Below are 21611 nucleotides of genomic sequence, written 5' to 3'. Positions count from 1 at the left end.
GGAGAGATCCATTAGCCAAGGCATGCAGCAGCGCCATGTCATGCATCCCCAGCACCCCAGCTTTGCTCTACAGGGCGCAGTGGGCTGTCTCTTTGGGGAAGAGGTGGCTGTGCTGACTTGCGAGCCCACAACACAGCTCCACAGGTGCCGTGAAAGGCCAAACGAAAACAACAGCTCCCACGCCACTTAATGCAAGTGACTCCCAGTCAATTTTTCTCCTATGGGTTGATGCAAGTTTCCCCACGCGTGGTTTGGGCTGGGCACAGCCTCAGCAGCATCTGCAGTGGGGTTCTTGAGTTCAACCATCCAGGACTGGAGATGGTGAAAGAGTACAGCAAGGAACAGGACAGACGGGGCAAAGGTTGAAGCTGCACCTTCTCTTGTTGTCCACAGAGGACAGTCTGTTGGGGTCTCCAGGGGTCCGTGGAGTGGGGCTGCAAGGAATGGCCCTGGGCCAACCAGAAGAAACAGCAACTCCAGTGTACGACTTCCAGTACGTCCAGGCACAGCCTTCCTTTCCAGGCCAAACTCCAGTGTTTCGCTCTTGGAAAGGGCTCCAGTGTTGAGCAATTCCAGTGTTGTGAAGAACCCATGTGGTACATCTTGGGACTGTTGGGCTGGTGCAGGATGGAGCTCCCACTCACGCTTTGGGTTGCGGCAGACCCATCCACTTCCAGTCCAGTGTCATGCTTTCAAATCCAGTGTTGCAATGGGAAGGAGAAGCGATGAAGGACACGAGCATCCTCAGAAGGGAAGGAGAGAGCTGTTGGGCGTGGGACGGTGGGAATCGGTGCAGGGTGAACCCAGGAGATACCACAGGGCTGCTTGTGTCTCTAGGGCTTAGGGCTGATGTTCTGCACGTCCTGTGCTTCAGTGCCTGCGTCACCAGCCACAACCAAACCAGCTCCACGACGGAGATAGGGGTGAGTTGGGGCTGGGGCTAGCGGAGGAGGGCATACAGGAGTCTCCCCAGTGTCACTGATCCCCCTCCTCTCTCCAAGCAGATGGCATTGGTGCTCAGGACTCACTCACAGAGCCAGTAAAACTGAAAATAATAGTCAGTGAAGAGGTGTCCCACCTGCTGGGGGGCCGTGCTGCAGTTGGCTTGGCCCTGTGAGAGAGCAAGAAAAAGCTCAGGCAGGGGCAGGATGCATGCTCTGAGGGGGGAATTGTGCAGGAATTATGTGCTGGGGCAGAGAAAAATCATCCTCCCGCTACCCACTGAAGTGTGGGAGGCATCAGCCGTGGTAGAAGGGGCTGTGGAAGGCTCAACATTGCTGCCAAACCTCCCGTGGTCTCCTCCCAACTCAGCCCTGGACAAAAAGAAGCGGCTGCTGTTACTCACAGGCTGAGCCACTCGGAAGTGGTAGGTGAACTCGCGGAAAGACATCATCACGAGAGGCCAACGGTGCATTGTTTCCTAGGGAAGGAAACAGAAGAGTTGGGATTAGATTGCAGCTGAGCACCAGAGGATGTTCTCCCAGGTCAGACTGGTGAGGAACCACAAAATTGAGCGCACGAGCAACCTCTCTGAGATCATAAAATCATGGAATGGTTTGGGTTGGAAGGGACCTTAAAGATCATCCTGTTTCATCCCCTGCCATGGGCAGGGACACCTCTCACTGGACCAGGGGTTCCAATCCCCATTGGATTGGAACACCTCCAGGGATGGGGCAGCCACAGCTTCCCTGGGCAACCTGGGCCAGGGCCTTCCCACCCTTATCGTGAAGCATTTCTTCCTAATGTCTCATCTAAACCTTCCCCCTTCCGATTTAAAGCCATTCCCCTAATGCTGTCACTCCAGGCCCTTGTAAAAAGCTCCCCTCAGCTTTCTTGAAGCCCCTTCCAGCCTGGCCTTGTAGCAGAGGTGCTCCAGCCCTCAAATCATCTCTGTGGCCTCCTCTGGACCTGTTCCAACAAATCCATATCCTTCCTATGTTGGGGATTCCAGAACTGGACACAGGGCTCCAGGTGGGGTCTCATGAGATCAGGAACAGAGCTGGGCTGAGAGGGGCAGGGAGGCACTCGAGAGCAGGAAGGGTCTGATGCGTGCAGACCTGGAAGGTGCCCCTGAAGGGACTTCATTAGGATGGGTTACGGCTACCTGGGCTTTTCCCCACAGTCCTGGGATGGAAGCAGAGGGGTTGAGTGGGGTGATTTCACATGGGTGACCACTTATATCACGTTTAGACACCTCCTTGTTGGGTTCCAGAGAGGTCTGAGGGTCTTGACATTGGCCAGTGTGGAGTACGGCTGTGTTTGACCATGAATTCTCTCCATCAACTCCTGGGCTGCTGAGGTCCCTTCTGGAGGGATCGCTGCCAGGCTGGGATGACACAACACACATGGATTTTGAGAGTTGTCCCCTCCCTACCTGTGCATCTGTGGCATCCGTGGAGCTGTTTGTGCTGGCAGCATCCTGGCAGGGGTCACTGGAAACAAGGCCACAAAGGGAGACGGACACAGCGGAGGAGGAGCTGGGAAGACAAGACACTAAGATGCTGGAAGGGAGCTGCCTCTGCTACTTCATCCCCAGCTCAAGCAGGAGATGTCACACACGGCAGAGTATTCAGCCAACACCAGGGGCATCAAAACACCCAAGAGATGAACTCTGTCCACTCACTTCATCTCCAGCGTCAGGTTGGTGTTCACTGCTGTGAGCTGGTTGATTGGGATGCGGTAGGTGAAGTTTCCAGTCCTAGGGACACAAGGAGAGCATTAGACCTCAGCGCAGCATTTCAGGTGGCTGAGAGATGGCCAGGACATGACCTAAAGTCACTGCTGGGCTGAGATTTCAGAGGTGAGGGTTCCCAAGAATGAACTCAAAGAATCATAGAATGGTTTGGGTTGGAAGGGACCTTAAAGTTCCAGCCTGTGCCACGAGGAGGGACACGTCCCACTGGATCAGGGGCTCCAAGCCTCATCCAGCCTGGCCTTGAACACCTCCAGGGATGGAGCAGCCACCACTGCTCTGGGCAACCTGGGCCAGGACCTCCCTACCCTCACAGGAAAATATTTCTCCCTAAGATCTCATCTCAATCTCCCCTCTTTCAGCTCTAAACTGTTCCCTCATCCTGTTCCTGCACTCCCTGATAAAGAGCCCCTCCCCAGCTATCCTGGAGCCCCTTTCAGTCCTGGATGCTGCTCTAAGGTCTCCCTGGAGCCTTCTCTTCTCCAGGCTGAACACGTCATCACCAACTCAACCTTGCCGTGCTCTGAGTGAAGAATTCAGAGCTTTGGCTCCTCTGCTCAAGGAGCAGCATGGGACAATGGCAGAGAAGGAGATGACCATCAGCTGCTTCCCCTGGAGGTCCCACCACAGTGGTGGCAGCTGCCCTTGCCCCACTCACCTGCAGGCATCATTGGCTGCACAGAACTGGGACGGGATGGTGAGATTGATCTCCATGAGCCGGATGGATTGAAGCACTGGGCTTGGCCCTGCGGGGTGGGAGAACAGGCTGTTGAGGAACAGCAAAGGGATGGGGTACCCTGAGAGAGAAGGGGTGCTTGGCACCGAGACAACCTTTCCTCATCACCCTGTCATCACAGAGAGGGTCAGATTCCTTCAGGTCACCACATCCAGCCATGGAGAGGCAGGAAAAGGGCTGGCAGAGATTATGCCGATAGCTGGTGGTGAAAACTCCTTTCTCCCTGCTGCCAGCATGACTGAATCCACACATTTCTCTCTTCAGATCTGATTTAGGAATGGTTGAGCAAGCAGAGGTAGGGATAAGAATGGAGACACTGGTATAGCAGCCTCAGAGGGGAACCAGAATACACCAGAAAGTGCAGGGCTGGAGGATGAATCTGGCTGCACCGGGAGACCTGAGGGCAACCAAACTGCAGGACAGGAATAGAGAGCTGAGCAGGATAGACAGAATCATGGAAGGGTTTGGGCTGGAAGGGACCTCAGAGCCCAACCAGTCTCACCGCCTGCCATGGGCAGGGACACCTCCCACTGGATCATGGGCAACAAGCCCCATCCAACCCCACCTTCAACACCTCCAGGAATGGGGCAGCCATGACCTCTCTGGGGAACCTGGGCCAGGGCTTCCCCATCCTTGCAGTGGGAACATTTCTTCCTACCATCTCATCTCAATGTCCCCTCTTTCAGCTCAAACCATTTCCCTCATCCCATCCCTGCCCTCCCTGATCAAAAGCCCCTCCCCAGCTTTCCTGGAGTCCCTTTCAGTCCTGGAAGGCCAGCAGATGTCTAGACTGGAAGACCAGTATCTCAGTTAGCTGAGGGTACCTCAGGAGAGAACCCACAACCACGGTGCCGCTGCAGGGAGGGAAGAAGAGAGGGTACACCTACCATCTGTGCTGGGATCCTCCGTGCGTGGCCACTCGCTCACCGGCTGCTTGACACTGCGCTGCTGCCGGGTTTGCCCCAGCGGGGAGTTGCTGCGGGAGAGCGAGAGGTTGGAGATGTACTTGGATTTGCCCTGGATGTGAGTGAAAGGGGAAGAGGGGCTGGCATTGGGGCTGCCGAAGCTCTGAGACCTGTCAGGTGTCTTTGGCCACTTGGTGTAGGAGGTTGCTTTCCCGGTGATGCCCCTGGATTTGGCTTTGATATTTGTCACTGGCAGGAGTGAGATGTGGCTTTGGTCTGCAAAGAGAAGGGAGAGAAAGGTTCTGCTGAGAGGCCGGCACCACTCATGACCTCTGGGAGCAATTTGGAGCGAGGTACCAGCTCTGTGTTTGTCTGTCCCCGTGTCACCTCCCCTGCGAGCGGCTGAGGCTTCCCAGCCTCTGTGCATGGGGCTGGTAGGATTCTGGCAGCAAAGGAGCAGCCTGTGGGGACAAATGGGGACAACCCTGGGCTTGGTAAGGACACAGTGGTTAAGGTGGGGTTAAGGTAGGTGTGTTAGGACTCCACAGTGACTGCCTGAGGTGCTTCTCCCAGGAGAGTGGCTGGGGATGGAGCAAGTGAGCTCACAAAAGTCCAGCCAAGAGGCAGCACACAGAGAATCATAGAAGGGGTAGGGTTAGAAGAAACCTCAAAGCCCATCCAGTCCCACCCTCTGCCATGGGCAGGGACACCTCCCACTGGATCAGGGGCTCCAAGCCCCATCCAATCTGGCCTTGAACACCTCCAGGGATGGGGCAGCCACCACTGCTCTGGGGAACCTGGGCCAGGACCTCCCCACCCTTTCAGCAAAACACTTCTCCCTAACATCTTACCTCAATCTCCCCTCTTTCAGCTCAAAACCATTCCCCTCATCCTATCCCTGCACTCCCTGATCAAGATCCTCTCCCCAGCCTTCCTGGAGCCCCTTTCAGTCCTGGAAGCTGTTCTAAGGTCTCCCCGCAGCCTTCTCTTCTCCAGGCTGAACAACCCAAACTCTCTCAGCTGGCCTCATACAGGAGGTGCTCCAGCCCTCGGATCAGCTCCTCTGGACTCTCTCTATCAGGTCCATGTCCAACCCTCTTGACCCGTCAAACCCATGCTCAAAGCAAACAGAGGAATGAGCGAAGGGCACGCTGGCCAACCCAGCATAGCCTCTCATGACCTTGTGCTGGTAAAGGAGGCAGCTCCAAAGATCTCCCATCCCTGATTCAACCCTGGCAGCACGGCCAGGGATGTTGGAACCGTGCCACAATGGGCAGCGAGGGCCATTCAGCCTGGCAGTCCTGCTTTGCTGGAGCAGGGCTCAATCCAGGCAATGGAGTTGGAGGAAACCAGGCATGAAGAGGTAAGACACAAGGTGAGATGGAGCTATGACGTGCTGCAATGGTGTTATCTCAGCACCTCTGGGGTGCCTGGGCTGGTACTTACCTGTCCGGTTGGTGGCATGAGTGGGGCTGGTCTCAGAAAGCGCGACAGAGGAGACATTGGTGGAAGCAGCAGAGCAGCATGTAGAGAAACACGGTGGGCTGAAGCAGGCTAGCACGCTGACGACTAAGTCAGGCGTGTCCTCTGTGACTGCAGGGCAAAAAGCAGGGACACGTGGAGTAAGTCAAGGGGAGAGGCATCCTAAAGGAGCAGAACCAAGTGCTCCTGCCAGAGCCCCGGGACCACCCAGTACTGAGACAGCTCACTGCCAGCAAGACCTGGGCACAGAGGAGCAGCCACGGTCATCACAACCCATCATCGTGCACATCTGTCAGGTCCTCTACCATGCTGTGACCTACCGTGGTGCATGGGGGTCCTGCCACTGGCTCTGACTGACGCAGCTGTGGATCGCACTGTCTGTGTTTTATCAATGTTCTGGTTTGACCTGGAATGCAGGAAAGCATGGGTGAAAACCTCTACCACAGGGTACAACAACATCACTTGAACGTGAAGGGAGAAGCGGCTGCAGCAGTGAGTGGGGTGATGGGACCAGATACACAGAGCGAGAGCAGATGTGGAGAGCACAAGAGTGAGGAGGAGCACAGGCTGACGTGATCTGGGAAAGGAAAGGCAGGAGAAAGGCACACACAGCAAGGAGAAGTAGGAAATGCCACGGCAGATTGGGTGGCAGTCCCACGTCTCACAGGGAGCAGTCCCAGCTGGTTCAGAAGACACCAGCAATGCTCCCAGGGCGTACTCAGCACACTTGATTTCTAACCGTGACCTTCAGGGTGGAATTACGTGCTCTGGTCTCCACATGAACACCAGACCAGGCTCCAAGCACTCACCATTGCCTAAGGGAGGATCCCCTTATCTCTCAGAGACAGACTGTTCCTCACCTTGTTTTGTAGAATCCCACCCTGGTTCATCCCACGTAATCTCAGTTGTTTCACTGGAGCTACATGGGCTACACCATGGGCATCTCTCAAGAGTAAGGCAGGTTTGAAAGGGGAGGAACTGCTGCCTGGTGCTGGTTTCCTCCCATGTCTGCACAGGAACCCAGAGCAAAACCACTTCTGGGCACCAGCTACTGCCTCCAGAGCTGTGGGATAAACCAAGGCTCTCACCTCCATGGCTTGTAGCTGCCTACTGAGCAGAAATGTTCACCAAGCTCCTAACAAAGATGTTCATGATTTTCCCTGCCCAGGCACAGGAGCAGTTTGGTTTTATCTGGCTCACATTTTGATTGTCTTCTACTCTCGCCTTGCCTGTCCCCTTGAGGTTTCTCAGAGGTAAACAGAGCTGTCATTTGTTCAGAGAAACCAAAATGCCACCCTGTCACCTGCAAGACTTGTAACATGGATTTCTTTTTCTGGTGGCAGGAGATGCAGTGGAAGGAGGGAATGTGGACACCAGGCTCTGGAGCCAACCTCCAGCCCAGCCCAAACCCCACCCCTGTTCCTCACTGTCTTCCACCACCTCCTCATCACTTTCCAGATGTGGTTTTATCTCGCATCCCATGAGCAATTACCTTTTTAATCACTTCCTGTGAAGCACTCTGATGTGGAATTCAGGAAGGGAACAAATCAATTGTGGCTTCCACTGCTTTTATGCCACATTTTGGTCAAAGGCTGCCGGCAGGGAGGGCCTGTTGTCTTCTCCAGGGAAGTATTTTGCAGCAGCTCCGCAAACCCACTAACAGAGATGCTTTATGGGTCTGTATTTAATGAGTAACTGGGGCAGCTTTCCCTGCGTCAGCCCCTTTCCAAACGCTGATAAAGAGAGATCATTTAGGGTTTTCTTCTACCCTTCTTTTGCTCCGTCCTGTACTTAGAGAGTGACCTTCAGCAATAAAGCTTTTCAGATACCAAGAGAGGGCAGGAACAGCTTTTGGGCCAATTCCTCAGTGCCTTCATCCTCTTTACTCCCTCCAAACTCTCTGCTCCTGCTCTATCTGTGGTACCTAATTTCTTGATTTAGCCATTGATTAATTGGTTCTTCAACCTCCTAGTCCTCATTTCTCCTTCCTGACGGGGTCCATAATCCTTCCTCCTGGAGTCCTGCTTGAAGTACATTCCTAACTCTTTCTTTGCTTTCAATTTTGCTTAAGATTCTTGCTCCTCTGTGGTGCAGATGGAAGGAAGAAGAGGAGTTGAGAGAAGGGAGGTAGTAATTCAATAACAGGATAATGAAAGAATAACATACCGTGGACACAGAGCGACCGGGACACCAGGACCCCTGTGCCGAAAGAGGGCCAGGAGACAGGCAGTGGGCACAGCAAAAGAGCTACAGGACAGCGGAAGGGAGACGAGAAGAAAAGGGAGGTTGGTAGAAGATGAGGAGGACAGGGGGGATAAAAGAGGACATGGAAGATAATGAAAAGGAGAATGGGAAAATGAAAGATGAAGCGGAAAGGAAATGAGTTGTATGGGAGATGTAATCAGAACAGAAGGGAGAGGGATAGAAGAGGGGGAAAAGAAAGAGAAAAAGATTGGTTATCTGGTAATGTGAGCTCCCAAAGGAGTGAATTGTGTCAAACACAGCATGGACTGTGTGCACGCTTGCCAGGCAGGGCCGTTCCCTCAATGCTCTCTCCATGCTAAGGAGACTTTGCAGAGGAAAACTCCTGCCTAGCACCAACCGGGCATCCCCAATGCAACCAGTGGGATCATACTGGTTTAGTCCAGCTGGAGAGGCACCCAAAGAACATTCAGACTGGCCATGTGAGCAGCCAGACAAGAGGGAATTTGCTTTGTCTTCTCTGCTCCTCACTTCTTGCTCCAGATAATTTACCTTGGATGGGCAGGTGCCTTTGGTTGGCTTTACAGCTTGGCTCACTGGAACCATGCTAAATAACCCCACAGAAGCTGCTGCCTTCCCCACTTCAGCTGCTTCACATCCCTCCCGCAGAGCCAAAAGGTACCTACCCATCGACATCCACAAGGTCTTCTTCACTGCGCAAGCTCAGCACATAGAGCGTGGACATGGACACCACGCTGGAAAGAGAGAGAGGCATGGGGCAAAGTCATGGTAATAGGCTGTTTCCAAGGAATTTCAGCCCATGAAAGAAGCTGGAGGTCTGCAGCCCCTCGCTCCACACCCAAACCGATGAGCTGGACGGAGACAGTGGAGAAGGAGCAGGGAGAAGGGCATGTGGTCTCACCTGAAAGCCATGATGACGACCAGGGCAATGATGGTGCCTTGCAGGAAGCGCTGGCTGATGCAGGCCTGTTCTGGGACAACTGATGGTGACTGCGAGAGACAAAAAGATCAACAGGACAACTTAACAGCTCTGGTCCTCGCAGAGATCCCACCCAGCCCATCCCAAGCTCTATTTCTGCTCCTCTGCAAGCCCTGAACCCCCTTGGTGCAGAAATCACATAACATCTCCAGTAGGCATGGACACAAAGGAGGGAAAGATCATGGAAACAGGAGCAGACGGGGTCTCTCCATCTGCAAGATGTGTAAGAAAACACACGAGGACAATGCAGATGACTGTTCTCAGGGAGGCCACCTTCCCCACCACAGCGCTGATGCTTTGGGAGCAGTTCCTTACCTTGCTGGCTACTTTGTGGGGTCTTTTTTTGTGGGGCACGCTTCCCGCTCGGCTGAACTGGCTTCCTGTTTGGCTGCAAGGAGAAAAGACGGATGGAGCTAAGCTGTGCAGGGGCAGCATTTGAAGGGACTCCCAGACAAATGTGATTCTCTGGTGGGGGAGAAATCTCTGTGCAGCACTGACAGCCACAAACCCGTGTCACCTCATCTGCTTGGGGGTAGCTGCAGTGCTGGTCATAGAATCATGGGATAGTTTGGGTTGGAAGGGAACTCAAAACCCATCCAGTCCCACTCACTGCCATGGGCAGGGACACCTCCCACTGGATCAGGGGCTCCAAAACCCATCCAACCTGGCCTTCAACACCTCCAGGGATGGGGCAGCCACCACTGCTCTGGGCAACCTGGGCCAGGGCCTCCCCGCCCTCACAGCAAAACATTTCTCCCCAAGATCTCATCTCCATCTCGCCTCTTTCAGCTTCAAACTCTTCCCCTCATCCTGTCCCTGCACTCCCTGATCAAGAGCCCCTCCCCAGCTTTCCTGGAGCCTGTTTCAGTCCTAGATGCTGCTCTAAGGTCTCCCCTCAGCCTTCTCTTCTCCAGGCTGAACAACCCAAACTCTCTCAGCCTGGCCTCATACAGGAGGTGCTCCAGCCCTTGGATCATCTCCGTGGTCTCCTCTGCACTTGCTCCAACAGCTCCATGTCCTCCCTGTGCTGAGGACTCCAGAACTGGACGCAGGGCTCCAGGTAGGTCTCACCAGAGCAGAGAAGAGCAGAGCAGAGGGTCAGAATCCCCTCCCTCCCTGCTGGTCCCACTGCTCTGGATGCAGCCCAGGACACGTGTGGTTTCTGGGCTGTGAGCGCACATTGCCAGCTCATGTTGAGCTTCTCCTTTCCCAGCACCCCAAGTCCTTCTCCTCAGCCAGTGTTTGTGCTTGGGATTGCCCCAACCCTGGTGCAGGACCTTACCCTTGGCCTTGCTGAACTTCAAGAGGTTCACACAGGCCCACCTCTCCAACCTATCCAGGTCCTTCAGGATGGCATCCCTTCCCTCCAGCATGTCAAATAAACCACAGAGCTTGGTGTCATCGGCTTTAGTCGATTGCCCGGAGAGCCTGAATTCTGTCCCAAAACCTGTACAAGCTGACCAGGGTCAGCACGATGATTCTGATGGCATGAGAAACAATTTGCCCCGAGAAGGCCGCTCACTTTCTGCAGGAAAATGTGGAGACAATTTCATTCTGGGGTTTTTGGGCTGGTCTAAGAGCAGGCTTTTGGTCTGTGTGTGCCAGACCTGCCTCAGCAAGCTCAGTTCCTTGAATCTACCAAATGACAACTGCCAACAACTAACCACTGCTCCCATCTCTCTCTTCCTGAACTGAGCTGTCACTTCGGGCTGCCTGGGCTCCAAAGGAGACATCCCTTCTGGCTTCCGCGCCCTCAGTGTGCCTGTACCTGAATGCCCCAGAGCTCACGGTTGACTTCATGCTGTCCAGCCGCTTGAGCTTGGCCAGCTTGTGACTCCACCTCTCCAGCTCATCAATGCGGGTCTCCAGGTTGTCTGTCAGTTTGCACAGCTCCTTCACGGCTCCCACATTCTCCATGAAGATGCGCTCCTGCCAGGGAAGAGGTCGTCAGTCTGAGCGGCCCAGCACATGGAGGCACCAGCCCTGCTCCCATGGACCTGACCACACTGACTGCCCTGTCTTGGGGAAATGGCTACACAACACCCCAGCTCTGGGGGTAGGGAATCATCCAACGTGGCACATCTCGATCTCTACAGCTCCTGGATGCAAACCCAAAAGATATCTTCCTCAAACCCAATCAAAACAATAAATGTTGATGCAGGATCCTTGAGAACCTTCTCCTACTGGAGCTAATTCAGAGTCCTCCTCAGTCACAAAGGACAAAGTCTCCACCTTCAAGCAGGTTGTCAAACCAAGTGAGCAATGCTCCCTGTCCACCCCTTCTCCTCCCCAGCCCTCTGTCTTGCTCTACAAAGTTGCTGCTGGGGCTATACTGCAGCATTATCCAACCAACAGTTGATCTAGACAAATGGAGAGGCCAAATCCATAAGGTTTTGGAGAGCAACCTTCCTCCTGCAGCCCCTCTGGTGCAGACAGGGTGTTCCAGCATAAGCATCTTCCTCTGGCACAACTGTCACACCCCACATACTGCTGCTGGCACTGTGGCATAGCCCTTATCCACCCTCGGGCTCTGCCACCCCACTTCCAGAGCAACTTGAGGCACAACATCTCACTGCTCTGCTGGTCCAGGATCTTGGACACTGTGGAGAATTTGTAGCAGCAGGCAGATACCTCTTTGGAGAGCTCAGCTTGAGCAGACTGCACAGCTTGATGCTGTGGCCCACGGAAGAGGGCTGTACACAGAAACCAAGGACAACAATGGCCTGGCCATGTGCAGATGGGACAGAGAAGGCCATGCTCACAGCTACTGCTAGCCAGTGAGGTCACTGCAGGCATCTAGGCTTCCACAAAGGAGAAAGAATTCACTAAGGCCCCTCCTGGCCATTTGTACTCTGGGTAGAGCGATTCAGGAGAGAGCTGGCAGCTCTGAGAGGCTGTCTGCTCGATGCATCCTACAGGAGGCTGTCTTCTCAATGCCCAGAGCAGCAAACAGGCTGCTGTAGGTTACGGAGAGGTCAGGCACCCACGTGCTCTGGGTTATCTTGACATTAACCATCTTATCTTATCTAGAAAGGAGAGATGGTGACTAAGAGCCTCCCTACAGGAGGTTGCCAACAAGGAGCCCTTCCTTGTGCTGCCAACTTTCACCAGTATCAGGCTAGCTCCTCCTTGCTGCTGTCTGATGTCCACCTGGGCTAAAAGCCCAGCCAGGTCTGCAACTCACATGGGTGCTGTTTGCTCAGAAACTTTTCTCAAGCATCACATTTTCCCTCTTCCATTTTCAGCTCTGTAACTCCCTTGAGCCGAAGTTCAACGACCTCCCCAGCGTCTCTGCCCCTTTGGGTTGCCACTGACCTTGTTCACTACCAGGAAGTTCTCAAGGGTCTTCCCATTGGAAAAGACCAAGTCCCCAGTGTCCTTCACAGCTTCAGGGAGGATCTCCTTTACCTCCTGAGCAATGACACCTGCGTGGAAACAGCAAGGTGGGTCAAGGTGGTGTGGGCAGGGCTTCTGCTGCCATGGTTCTTTCTCTTGTCCCTGTGGTTGCTGGCAGGAATCCTCTGTGCTGGGGACAATACAAGGGCTGTCTTCCCATCACTGCCCCTGTGCAAGGCCGGGTAGAGCTCGGTGGAGGCCCTGTGGCCTGGACAGACCTTTCTGGCTCAGCAACATGGCTGTTCAGACAAGATTGGTTCCCAGATTACATAGGCAGGGCTATTTGCATCACACCGCTTAAGGTGTACCCATGGCCAAGCTCCCTGGGTACCCCTGGAGAGAGGTGGGTACGTGGAGAAGCCTTATTGTGGAAACTCTATAATCATGAAATGGTTTGGGTGGGAAAGCCCATCCAGTTCCACCCCTGCAGCCTTCTCTTCTCCAGGCTGACCAACCCCAACTCTCTCAGCCTGGCCTCGGACAGGAGGTGCTCCAGCCCTCAGATCATCTCCGTGGCCTCCCCTGCACCCGCTCCAACAGCTCCATGTCCTCTCTGTGCTGAACACTCCAGAACTGGACACAGGCTCCAGGTGCGGTCTCACCAGAGCAGAGCTTAAGCCACATATGGGAAGTGCCATCTTCTCTCCCACTCACTAAAGAGCGAGTCTCATTACAGGCCTAAACTCCAGGTGGTGGGAAGCCCCTTCTCTCCTACCCTCAGGCCTGGGGGGCTGCCCAGCTGGGTTCACCTGCCAGGAAAGGTAGGGCAGTGCCATGAGCAAAATGTTGCTGGACATTGTAGAATGCAACGTCCAGAACTGCAGATGTGAGGAAGTCATCGTGGCGTGACACAAAACCCATACCTGTCTCAGAGGTGTTGTCAATGCCCACCGTGGCTGCAAACTCGGGCTTGTAGTTGTAGTGTACCAGCCGCATACGGGAGATCCTCTTCAGCTGCTCCGTGGTGTCCACCTGGGGCAAAACGGATAACACACAGCTCCTAAGTGGGGTGGTGCTTCTGAAGTTTCCATATTCCAAAGAACAAGGCCCATCCAACCTGGCCTTCAACACCTCCAGGGATGGGGTGGCCAGCACTGCTCTGGGCAACCTGGGCCAGGGCCTCCCCACGCTCACAGCAAAACATTTCTCCCCAAGATCTTATCTCCATCTCGCCTCTTTCAGCTTCAAACTCTTCCCCTAGTCCTGTCCCTGCATCCCCTTATCCAGAGCCCCTCCCCAGCTCTCCTGGAGCCTGTTTCAGTCCTGGATGCTGCTCTAAGGTCTCCCCGCAGCCTTCTCTTCTCCAGTCTGAACAACTCCAACTCTTTCAGCCTGGCCTTGGACAGGAGGTGCTCCAGCCCTCACATCATCTCCATGGCCTCCTCTGCACTCACTCCAACAGCTCCATGTTCTCCCTGTGCTGAGGACTCCAGAACTGGACACAGGCTCCAGGTGGGTCTCACAGAGTGGAGCAGAGGGATTGAATCTCCTCCCTCCCTGCTGGTCCCACTGCTCTGGATGCAGCCCAGGACATGGGTGGTTTCTGGGCTGTGAGTGCACATTGCTGGCTCATGTTGAGCTTCTACTTCCCCAGCACTCCAAGTCCTTCTCCTCAGGGCTGCTCCCAATCCATTCTCCACCCAGCCTTGATTTGGGCTTAGGATTGTTGGTTGGGGAAGACGGATTTGAGATGTGATCGTACCCAAGTTTTCTGGACAGGCACGTCCATCTGAGAGGACTTTGCGGCAGAGCTGAGCCTTTCACCCTCTGGCAAGCCCCCCATTATCTGATATAATCCCCTGTTTCCAGCTTTGTAATGTCTGTATTTGCTATTTCTGGCTAAGCGGAAGAGTGAAGATCCCCTAAGACACGGTGGACAGGCTGTGTTTGGAACAGACAGACTTCTAAGGCACCTCTCATCTACTCAACAGAAGCTCAGGTTGCCCATCAGGACTGTGTCAAAATCAGCAGCTGAAACAAGCTTACAAGGACAACCGTGCTTGCTGTGGTCCCTCTTCAGATCCCTGATCACCCCAAGCCTACTCTTGTGTGCCTGGCTCTTACCTCCTGGATGTCTTCCTTCACTCGGATGTCTGACGGGTGCATCAGTGAACCCATGACCTTCACGTTGCCATGGACCACAAGGGCTTCATCGGGGCGGTCTGTGTTGATGCCAACTCTGCCGTGGTGAAAAACAGTATCGGGGAGCTGTGCCCGCTGCCAGAGGACATCGCTGTCGCTCTCAAACTGGCCAGGGTTGGAGGCCTGTGCAGAAACAGGGAAGCGAGAGCTGAAAAGCAGCAGGAGAGAAACCAAGGAGAGAAATGCTGCAGTGCTGGTGGGCAGAGGAACCCTGAGATGCAGGATGTCAAGAGCCCGGCAGACCCACCCCTCTATGCACGCTGCAGAGGGATGGTAGAGCAGGAGAGGTCATGGACAACAGATGGACATCAGAGAGCCTTGAGCTGCTGAGGGAAAATAGCTGTGAAGCAAAGCTTGGCAGAAGCACCGTGATGGCACAGCAGCGTCCCGGCTCCATAGAAGGGAAATGGGCACAGGGAAGATCTCAGCTCAAACTGGGGCACGTTCATTTAGGGAAACCTGAGACATGGAAGGGGGTTTTGGGATAGATCCTGGCATGGATCTCCAGCCTGTGGAAGACCTCGAGGCTGAGCTGTGGCAGCTCCAGCTTCACAGGTAGCACAGCAGGGAGCTGGACAGACAGGCAAGGCAGAGCCTGTAGAGGACAAGCAAGGTCATGGAGGTGCGAGACAGAGCTTTGCAGCAGCACAAAGCCAAGTGGGAAGGGCAGGGATCCCCTGCCAGCCCTGGGAACAGATCCCAGCCTGCTCTTCCAGCAGATACAACCTTGGCATTCATCTGCTGGCCCGGTTCAAGCCTCTCTCTGCAGGAACCAAGGCTACGCCTGCTCTGCTCCTCTCCCGAAAGGAATATCCTTGCTTTCTCGAGCTGTTATCTCAGCTATCAGAGCTGTTCCAACAAATCCAACCAGAACCACGCAGGACAGCAGGAGACCTAGTGAGGCTCCTAGGTTCCAAATCATGAGGTTCTGCCTTGCTCCCGTGGTTTGGAGACCCATTTGCAGGCTGAGATGGGGCAGTCCAGGCTGCCTGCAATTCCTCACAGTTTTGTGCTTGGCACCTTGGAGCCTGCATGATTCCCTGTGGACTAATTTGTCTGCAGACACCAAGGTCCCTCTGTGTTCTACACCACGACTTCATGTCCTGCAACTCAGTGCTCTAACAGAGCCCCAGGAGATTCCAGGGATGGTGCCTCTCTTTTCCTGCTCCTCTGCATTCCCATCTGAGCGTTGCTGCCTTAGGACATGTAAAAGGTGCTGCCCTAGGAAGGTACTGGGACTTCCTGCACTTGTAGGACTTGTTCCTGCTGCACAGTCCCAAGACTCACTCCCAACAACTCTACCCCTGTCCTGCAACAGGTTCTTGCTTGCTCTGAGGCTGCTCTGACCACGCAGGTGTGCAAAAGCTGGAGCCAGAACCAAGGCATGGATGGAGATATGTACAAGCAAGGCAGTAAGGGATTGGAGAAGGTAGGAAAGCAAGCAAGCCCAAGCAAGACAGGAGGGTTGCCCAGGATGTCCAGCACAGGACTTTGAGGCACCTACAGAGGCTGAAGGAGGAGAGAGGGACTTACTCTGACGATGATACGCTCAGAGATGTGGGCTGCGAGCGTGTAGTTCTGGTTCTGGGCGTGTGCCTGCAGGGCTACCACGAGCATGAAATACCTGCCAAGAGGGGAGAGAGGTCAGGGTACCATCCTGCACCGGGAACTGCTGAGTCCGCTTCTCCTCTGGAGAAGACACTAAGCTGTCCTGGTAGGCTTCGCATATCCCCTCTCCTTGTGCCACGGAGCACAGACACCATCCCCAGACCCTTGCAGAGTGGGAGAGACCCTTCTTGTGGCCACAGCGACACCTCCTTTCTTCCACACCGACAAGGATGGCCAATTCAAGACCCGCCCCCTACATCCCCCCTCCTCCAGCCATGCTCCCTGACTCAAAGACCAGCACATCCACTGCTCAGAATGGCTTGGAGAAGGCATCTGTGCTCTCACCTCTGGTCCGGGTTGGGTTTGCCTTTCTTCCGCATGTTGTTGGCTGTGGTCTCGCTGAAGTGCAGCCGCCCCACGGTGACCTTGGTGACCTGCTCCGGAGGCAGGTTGACCCTGAGGAAAGGAAAACACAGGAGCAAGTGAGGACATTGCTGGAGAGGAGATTCTTTGGGGAATGGCCATCTCCTGGCCCGCTCCACCAAGGCAGGTCTATGAATTGGGCACAGAGAAGAGTGGAGAATGTAAAGAGGGAAAACTTTGCTGTGAGAAAGCGGAGAAAACTGGAGACTGTGAAACCCACAGTGCTATCCCAAGACTTTCAACTCACCCCTTTCTCCACCCTCTCTGTTGCCTGTACCCTGGACAATACTCACGTGACAGGGTTGAAGGGCCGTTTGCTGCGGTCGGACTGTGACTGCTCTATATTGATCGACTGGTTCAAGGCCTCCAGCTGGAGAGGAAGAGTTGGGCGTGTGACAAAGAGTGGAAAGTGGAGACCTTCCCCTACCCACCTCCTTCTCCCCTGCCCAGCCCTCCTATGACTCAGTACAACTGCCTTGCAACACCCAACTTGAGCGTGGCTATTGGCCAAGCACGGGTGCCTCCCATGAAAGAAGCCAGTTGAGGCTGAAAGGATCTTCCCGAAGTGTCTATATACCTCCAGACTCAAAGATGAGTGGGAGGCAGCCCTGAAGACACCCAGGCAGCGACTGAATCCACCTTAGGACCCATATTTCAACCTCTGCCTTGTTCTGGCCTTCCGCGCTCTTCTACATGCTTCCCACATGACTTAGCACATGAATATGTGGTGTTGCCTGATCCCATCCATATGCCAAGCACCCCTTCTCCCTGTTGGGTTGGCTCCTGGCCCTTAACTCCCACTTGCCTTCACTCCGTGCAGCTTCAGGTAGAAGCACTCTAAGGGTTTCAGGCCCTCAGGGGTCTTCACATACTTGGGATCTCCAAGCATGCCGATGTAGACTGTGACCTGGAAGTGATTCTTCTTTTGGCACACAAAGGCATCATCCCCCACGGAGAAGTTGAAGCCCTTGTCAGCATCGACGCGGTATGTGAGCATCGGGCTGTGGAAAAGGCAAGCGGGCATTAAGACCAGAGCCCTGTGCAGACCAGGAGAAGCTCACGCTTGTGGAGGGAAGGATGAGCTACACATCCAGAAGCAGAGACAATGAGGGGTCCATATGGCATGGTATACAGCCACATCCCAGCAAACCACCCCACCGATGGATGGAAAGGGCTAGGCAGACAGCTCACCTCCATGTCCCACAACATGATTGTACCAAGAACAGTCCCACTTTGCCACAAAGTATAAAGCTACCTCTACTCACACTTACAGCCACAAAACAAAATCCGCAGGCATGTGGGAGGGGAAGGAAGGCTGTGTTGGAGCAAAAAAGACAGTCTCTGATGCTACCCCTCCTGCCCTGCCCTGGTGCTGCTCTTGGGTGCCATGGGGTTCATCAGCACTGCCTGACATGAACTCAACACCCTGCCTAAGCCCATGCAGCAACCCAACCTGCCACGCAGGGATGAGAGTTCAGAGAAGGTCTGGACCTCCTTGAAGCTGCAAGCCTTGCTTTAGGTGAGCTGGAGCGTCGCCCGTATGAGGCCAGACCAAGAGAGTTGGGGTTGTTCACGCTGGAGAAGAGAAGGCCGTGGGGAGAGCTTAGAGCAGCTTCCAGGACTGAAAGGGGCTCCAGGAAAGCTGGGGAGGGGCTCTTGATCAGGGCGTGCAGGGAGAGGATGAGGGGAATAGTTTTGAGCTGAAAGATGGGAGATTGAAGTGAGATCTTGGGGAGAAATGTTATACAGTGAGGCCCTGCCCAGGTTGCCCCATCCCTGGAGGTGTTCAAGGCCAGGCTGAATGGGACCTTGGGCAGCCTGATCAAGCGGGAGGTGTCCCTGCCCATGGCAAGGGGGTTGGAACTGGATGGGTTTTGAGGTCCCTTCCAACCCAAATCATTCCAGGATTCTATGAACAGAATATGGTTCCTCAAATATGGACTTGATTAGGATGCTGAGGTGATCACCTCTCTAGATGCTCTGATGTAGAACTAACACTATAAACATAGTAAATATGAGTCATACCAGGGCAGCACCTCCTTTCTGAGTGCCGCTCAGCCCTGGCTCAACACATACAGGAGGTCCCAAGCTCCACAGCCTGCCCAAAGCCTGGGTAAGACCTCCTGAACACTGTTTGCTGGGAGAAGCAGCTCAGGCTGACCTGGTTGGGGTCCCACATCTCTGCTCGCTTCACCCATCGCATTCCTGATGTCGCCTGAGCTCGCCCTGCTACCAGGCAGTACCTCCTGCGTGCTGGATTCCTGCCGAAATCACAACCACCTGCTTCCAGCTCCCAGCGAGCACAGCTAGAGGAGGAGAAGGAGGAGGAGGCGGCCCTGGCTGCCCGATGAACGCCGGCCAGCTGGGAAGGTTTAATCTACATCTCCTTAATGGGCTGGTTACCATGGGAACGAGGGAAATATGTGGCCTTTGCAGCAAGACCCTTTTCTCTCACCATCCAAAAACCCCAGACCTGGGCTGGTGGGGCCCCCAGAGCGCTGCCCGTCCTACGCAGTGGGGAAGGAGATGCCTCTCATCCTACCTCCTCATCAAGCAGAATGCCCAAATCCCATTGTTTTTAATTAAAGGATGAGGTAAAGGGGAGCTCAGCCCAGCCTTTGATGTCATGAAATCATGGAGCGCTTTTCCACAAAAGCAAACCACTTCTGCCTATCACCTCCGGTTCCTAAGACAGACAGACAGATGGATACTGCCCAGAGCAACGGGAGGGGAGGTGGACACACTGACAGCCAGGGATGAGGCAGACCTCAGCAGACTCTGGGAGGTATGGAAAGGTCACTCCTGCTCCTTTGGTGTCCCTTCCTTTCTTCTGGGAAGAAAGCCAGCCCTACCACCCCCCACCCCCCCCCGCCATTGGTTTCATGAGGATGAAACCTGTGGGTATTTCCAAGCAGCCATGAAGGATGACCTGGCTGGGAGCAACTACTCATTTCTTGCCCCTGAGGGACCACTGTGCCCTGAACACAAATCAGACGGTGGGAGCAGAGCACTACCTTAGCCCAGAAGCACGAGAGGAATTCCCCTCTGCTCTCAGCCCCGACCCCTCCATCTGGTTCTTTTTGATGAGAAGCTGTCGCTTGGGCTGGTCCGAGCACCCTCTGCTGTCTCTCCACGGATGCTGGAGCTGCTCCATGACTGCTTTCCCCAAGAGCTCTGCCTCCTGCACTGCCTCCATCTGCCTGGGACCCTCAAGCACTCGCCACTCCCACCACTATTTTTAACAGAAAAAGCAAAAGAGAGGGAGGCTTTGACCCAATTTCCAAACCATGGATGCTTCCAAAGCTCTGGTTAACATCACTCAAACTGATGGCTCCTAAACACATGTTGAAAGAGGGGGAACAGTCAGGCTCCCTCCATCTTTTAGAAATGCCTGGTCCTTTGAGTGTCTCCTTTTCAGAGCCTCCTTTTCTCCCAGTTTTCCCAATGGCTGTGGCTGCTGTCATTCCCCAAAGTGGGATCCTTGTCCTGGGATAGACTGGAGGCAAGAAGCTGCTTTCCAGGTTTCAGGGACACCAGGACTCTTCCCAGTACTCTGCGTTCAGTCCATCCCCTCCAACTCAGCCAAGGAGCTGCTCTCGGATCACCTTCACTGCAGAGATCCCCTCGATCTCACGTTCCACTGCTTTTCTTTACTTGTGTTGTAAAGCGTACCTGAAAGCCCCAAACCCACTCCCCCACTGCCAGGTCAGGTGAGGACATCTCTGCCTGAGCTATCATTAAGGACTCGAGTAATACTTCATCTTAATTAACCCACAGAGACCTTAGAGTCACCACCAGACTGTGTCCTTGGGCAGCAGCTGGCAGCATGCTCCTCCTGAGATGGGAATGGGGCAGGAGGAGAACAAAGGAGCGGTTCCTTGGATTAGGGATGACACCAGCTGCTGACAAATCAATGACACAGGGGCAGCCAAAGTCATGTCAATGTTTGCCAGGGACAGTGCAGGGGTGAGAGGGCAAAGTGTCAGGAATAAAAGGTCTGGGGTCAAAGGGATGCCCCAAAGCCCCATTCAGCCTGGCCTTGAACAGCTCCAGGGATGGGGCAGCCACCACTGCTCTGAGCAACCTGGGTCAGGGCCTCATTGTAAAACATTTCTTCCCAAGATCTCATTTCAATTTCCCCTCTTTCAGCTTCAAACCGTTCCCCTCATCCTATCCCTGCACTCCCTGATCAAGAGCCTCATCCCAGCTTTCCAAGACGCTCTTGAATCCCAGACCTTTTATTCCTGACGCTTTGCCTTCTCACCAAGATGCTTCCTCTGACAACGGTGGATTAAGACAGGACTGAGAACGCCAGCAGTAGTGAGGATGAGAAGTTACAAACTCCCCACTTCCATGTCTATCAGCAACACTTAGAAGAGCAAGGAGCACCTTCACCCTCCACGCTGAAGTGAGAAACAAAGGGAAAGGCACTGCAAGGAGAAAAGTGTCTGATAAAATAGGAACCATTCAGGGATCTGTGGCCAGGAGCAGGATTGCCAAAGGGATGCTCACATGGCTCAAACGGTTCCTCTCTGGAAGAAAAGTCTCCCCCATTTCTCTCCTTCTTCCAACCCAGCCCATTCTATGTTTTTACATTTCTTTTAACCAAGAAGTACAAGCCTGAAAGCTCTGGTTTAGCCCCGCGCTTTAGAGGAGAGCACACGGAGAGCTCCTGTTTGCTTGGTGGGAAGAGAATGGCACCAGCCTGGTTCCCAGGGTTGGAGCAGAAAGGCTCTGGCCTCAGCGTGGAGGTGTTTCTGCTGAGCACCATGCTGTCCTTCGCCAGCTGCCTTCCCTCAAGCTGTAAACAAACGGGGAGAGGGAGGAGGGAGCTTGCTGGCATCTATCAGAGCCTGCTGTCAGAGAGATGAATTTCTCCTGCTCCCAGGAGTAAATTAGCAAAGTGCCTGGTTCCAGGCCTCTTCGGCACCGCTGCTGGAAACCAGCTCTAACCTTCTGGAAGGTTCAGCGAGTCTGAAACCACAAAACCAGTCCAAAAGGCCAAGAAGAGAAACATCAATAAAA

General features: G+C 54.2%; 1 protein-coding gene across 7 annotated transcripts in view; it reads right to left on the bottom strand.

Moving 5' to 3' along the window:
- Positions 1-971: 971 nt before the first annotated feature.
- MYRF (myelin regulatory factor) overlaps positions 972-21611 on the bottom strand; it is a 64268-nt gene continuing 43628 nt past the window's right edge. For 4 of the 7 annotated variants that reach the window (XM_054067973.1, XM_054067976.1, XM_054067974.1 and 1 more), the window contains 20 exons: positions 17392-17587; positions 16880-16956; positions 16509-16619; positions 16089-16179; positions 14478-14678; positions 13277-13385; positions 12333-12442; positions 10786-10946; positions 9333-9405; positions 8940-9028; positions 8704-8772; positions 7982-8062; positions 6136-6221; positions 5780-5926; positions 4316-4609; positions 3351-3438; positions 2624-2698; positions 2375-2477; positions 1346-1420; positions 972-1111 (listed from right to left, as the gene is read on the bottom strand). In XM_054067973.1, coding sequence (XP_053923948.1) covers positions 1025-1111; positions 1346-1420; positions 2375-2477; positions 2624-2698; positions 3351-3438; positions 4316-4609; positions 5780-5926; positions 6136-6221; positions 7982-8062; positions 8704-8772; positions 8940-9028; positions 9333-9405; positions 10786-10946; positions 12333-12442; positions 13277-13385; positions 14478-14678; positions 16089-16179; positions 16509-16619; positions 16880-16956; positions 17392-17587 — 2323 coding nt within the window. In that variant the 3' untranslated portion in view covers positions 972-1024. The remainder of the gene's footprint in view (positions 1112-1345; positions 1421-2374; positions 2478-2623; positions 2699-3350; positions 3439-4315; positions 4610-5779; positions 5927-6135; positions 6222-7981; positions 8063-8703; positions 8773-8939; positions 9029-9332; positions 9406-10785; positions 10947-12332; positions 12443-13276; positions 13386-14477; positions 14679-16088; positions 16180-16508; positions 16620-16879; positions 16957-17391; positions 17588-21611) is intronic. The other 3 variants (XM_054067978.1, XM_054067979.1, XM_054067977.1) reach the window with 3 other exon arrangements.

This window comes from Cuculus canorus, chromosome 5, assembly GCF_017976375.1.
Source record: "Cuculus canorus isolate bCucCan1 chromosome 5, bCucCan1.pri, whole genome shotgun sequence".
NCBI lineage: Eukaryota > Metazoa > Chordata > Aves > Cuculiformes > Cuculidae > Cuculus > Cuculus canorus.
The sequence above is the reverse complement of the archived record's forward strand: the minus strand, read 5'-3'. Positions and strand labels throughout refer to the sequence as shown.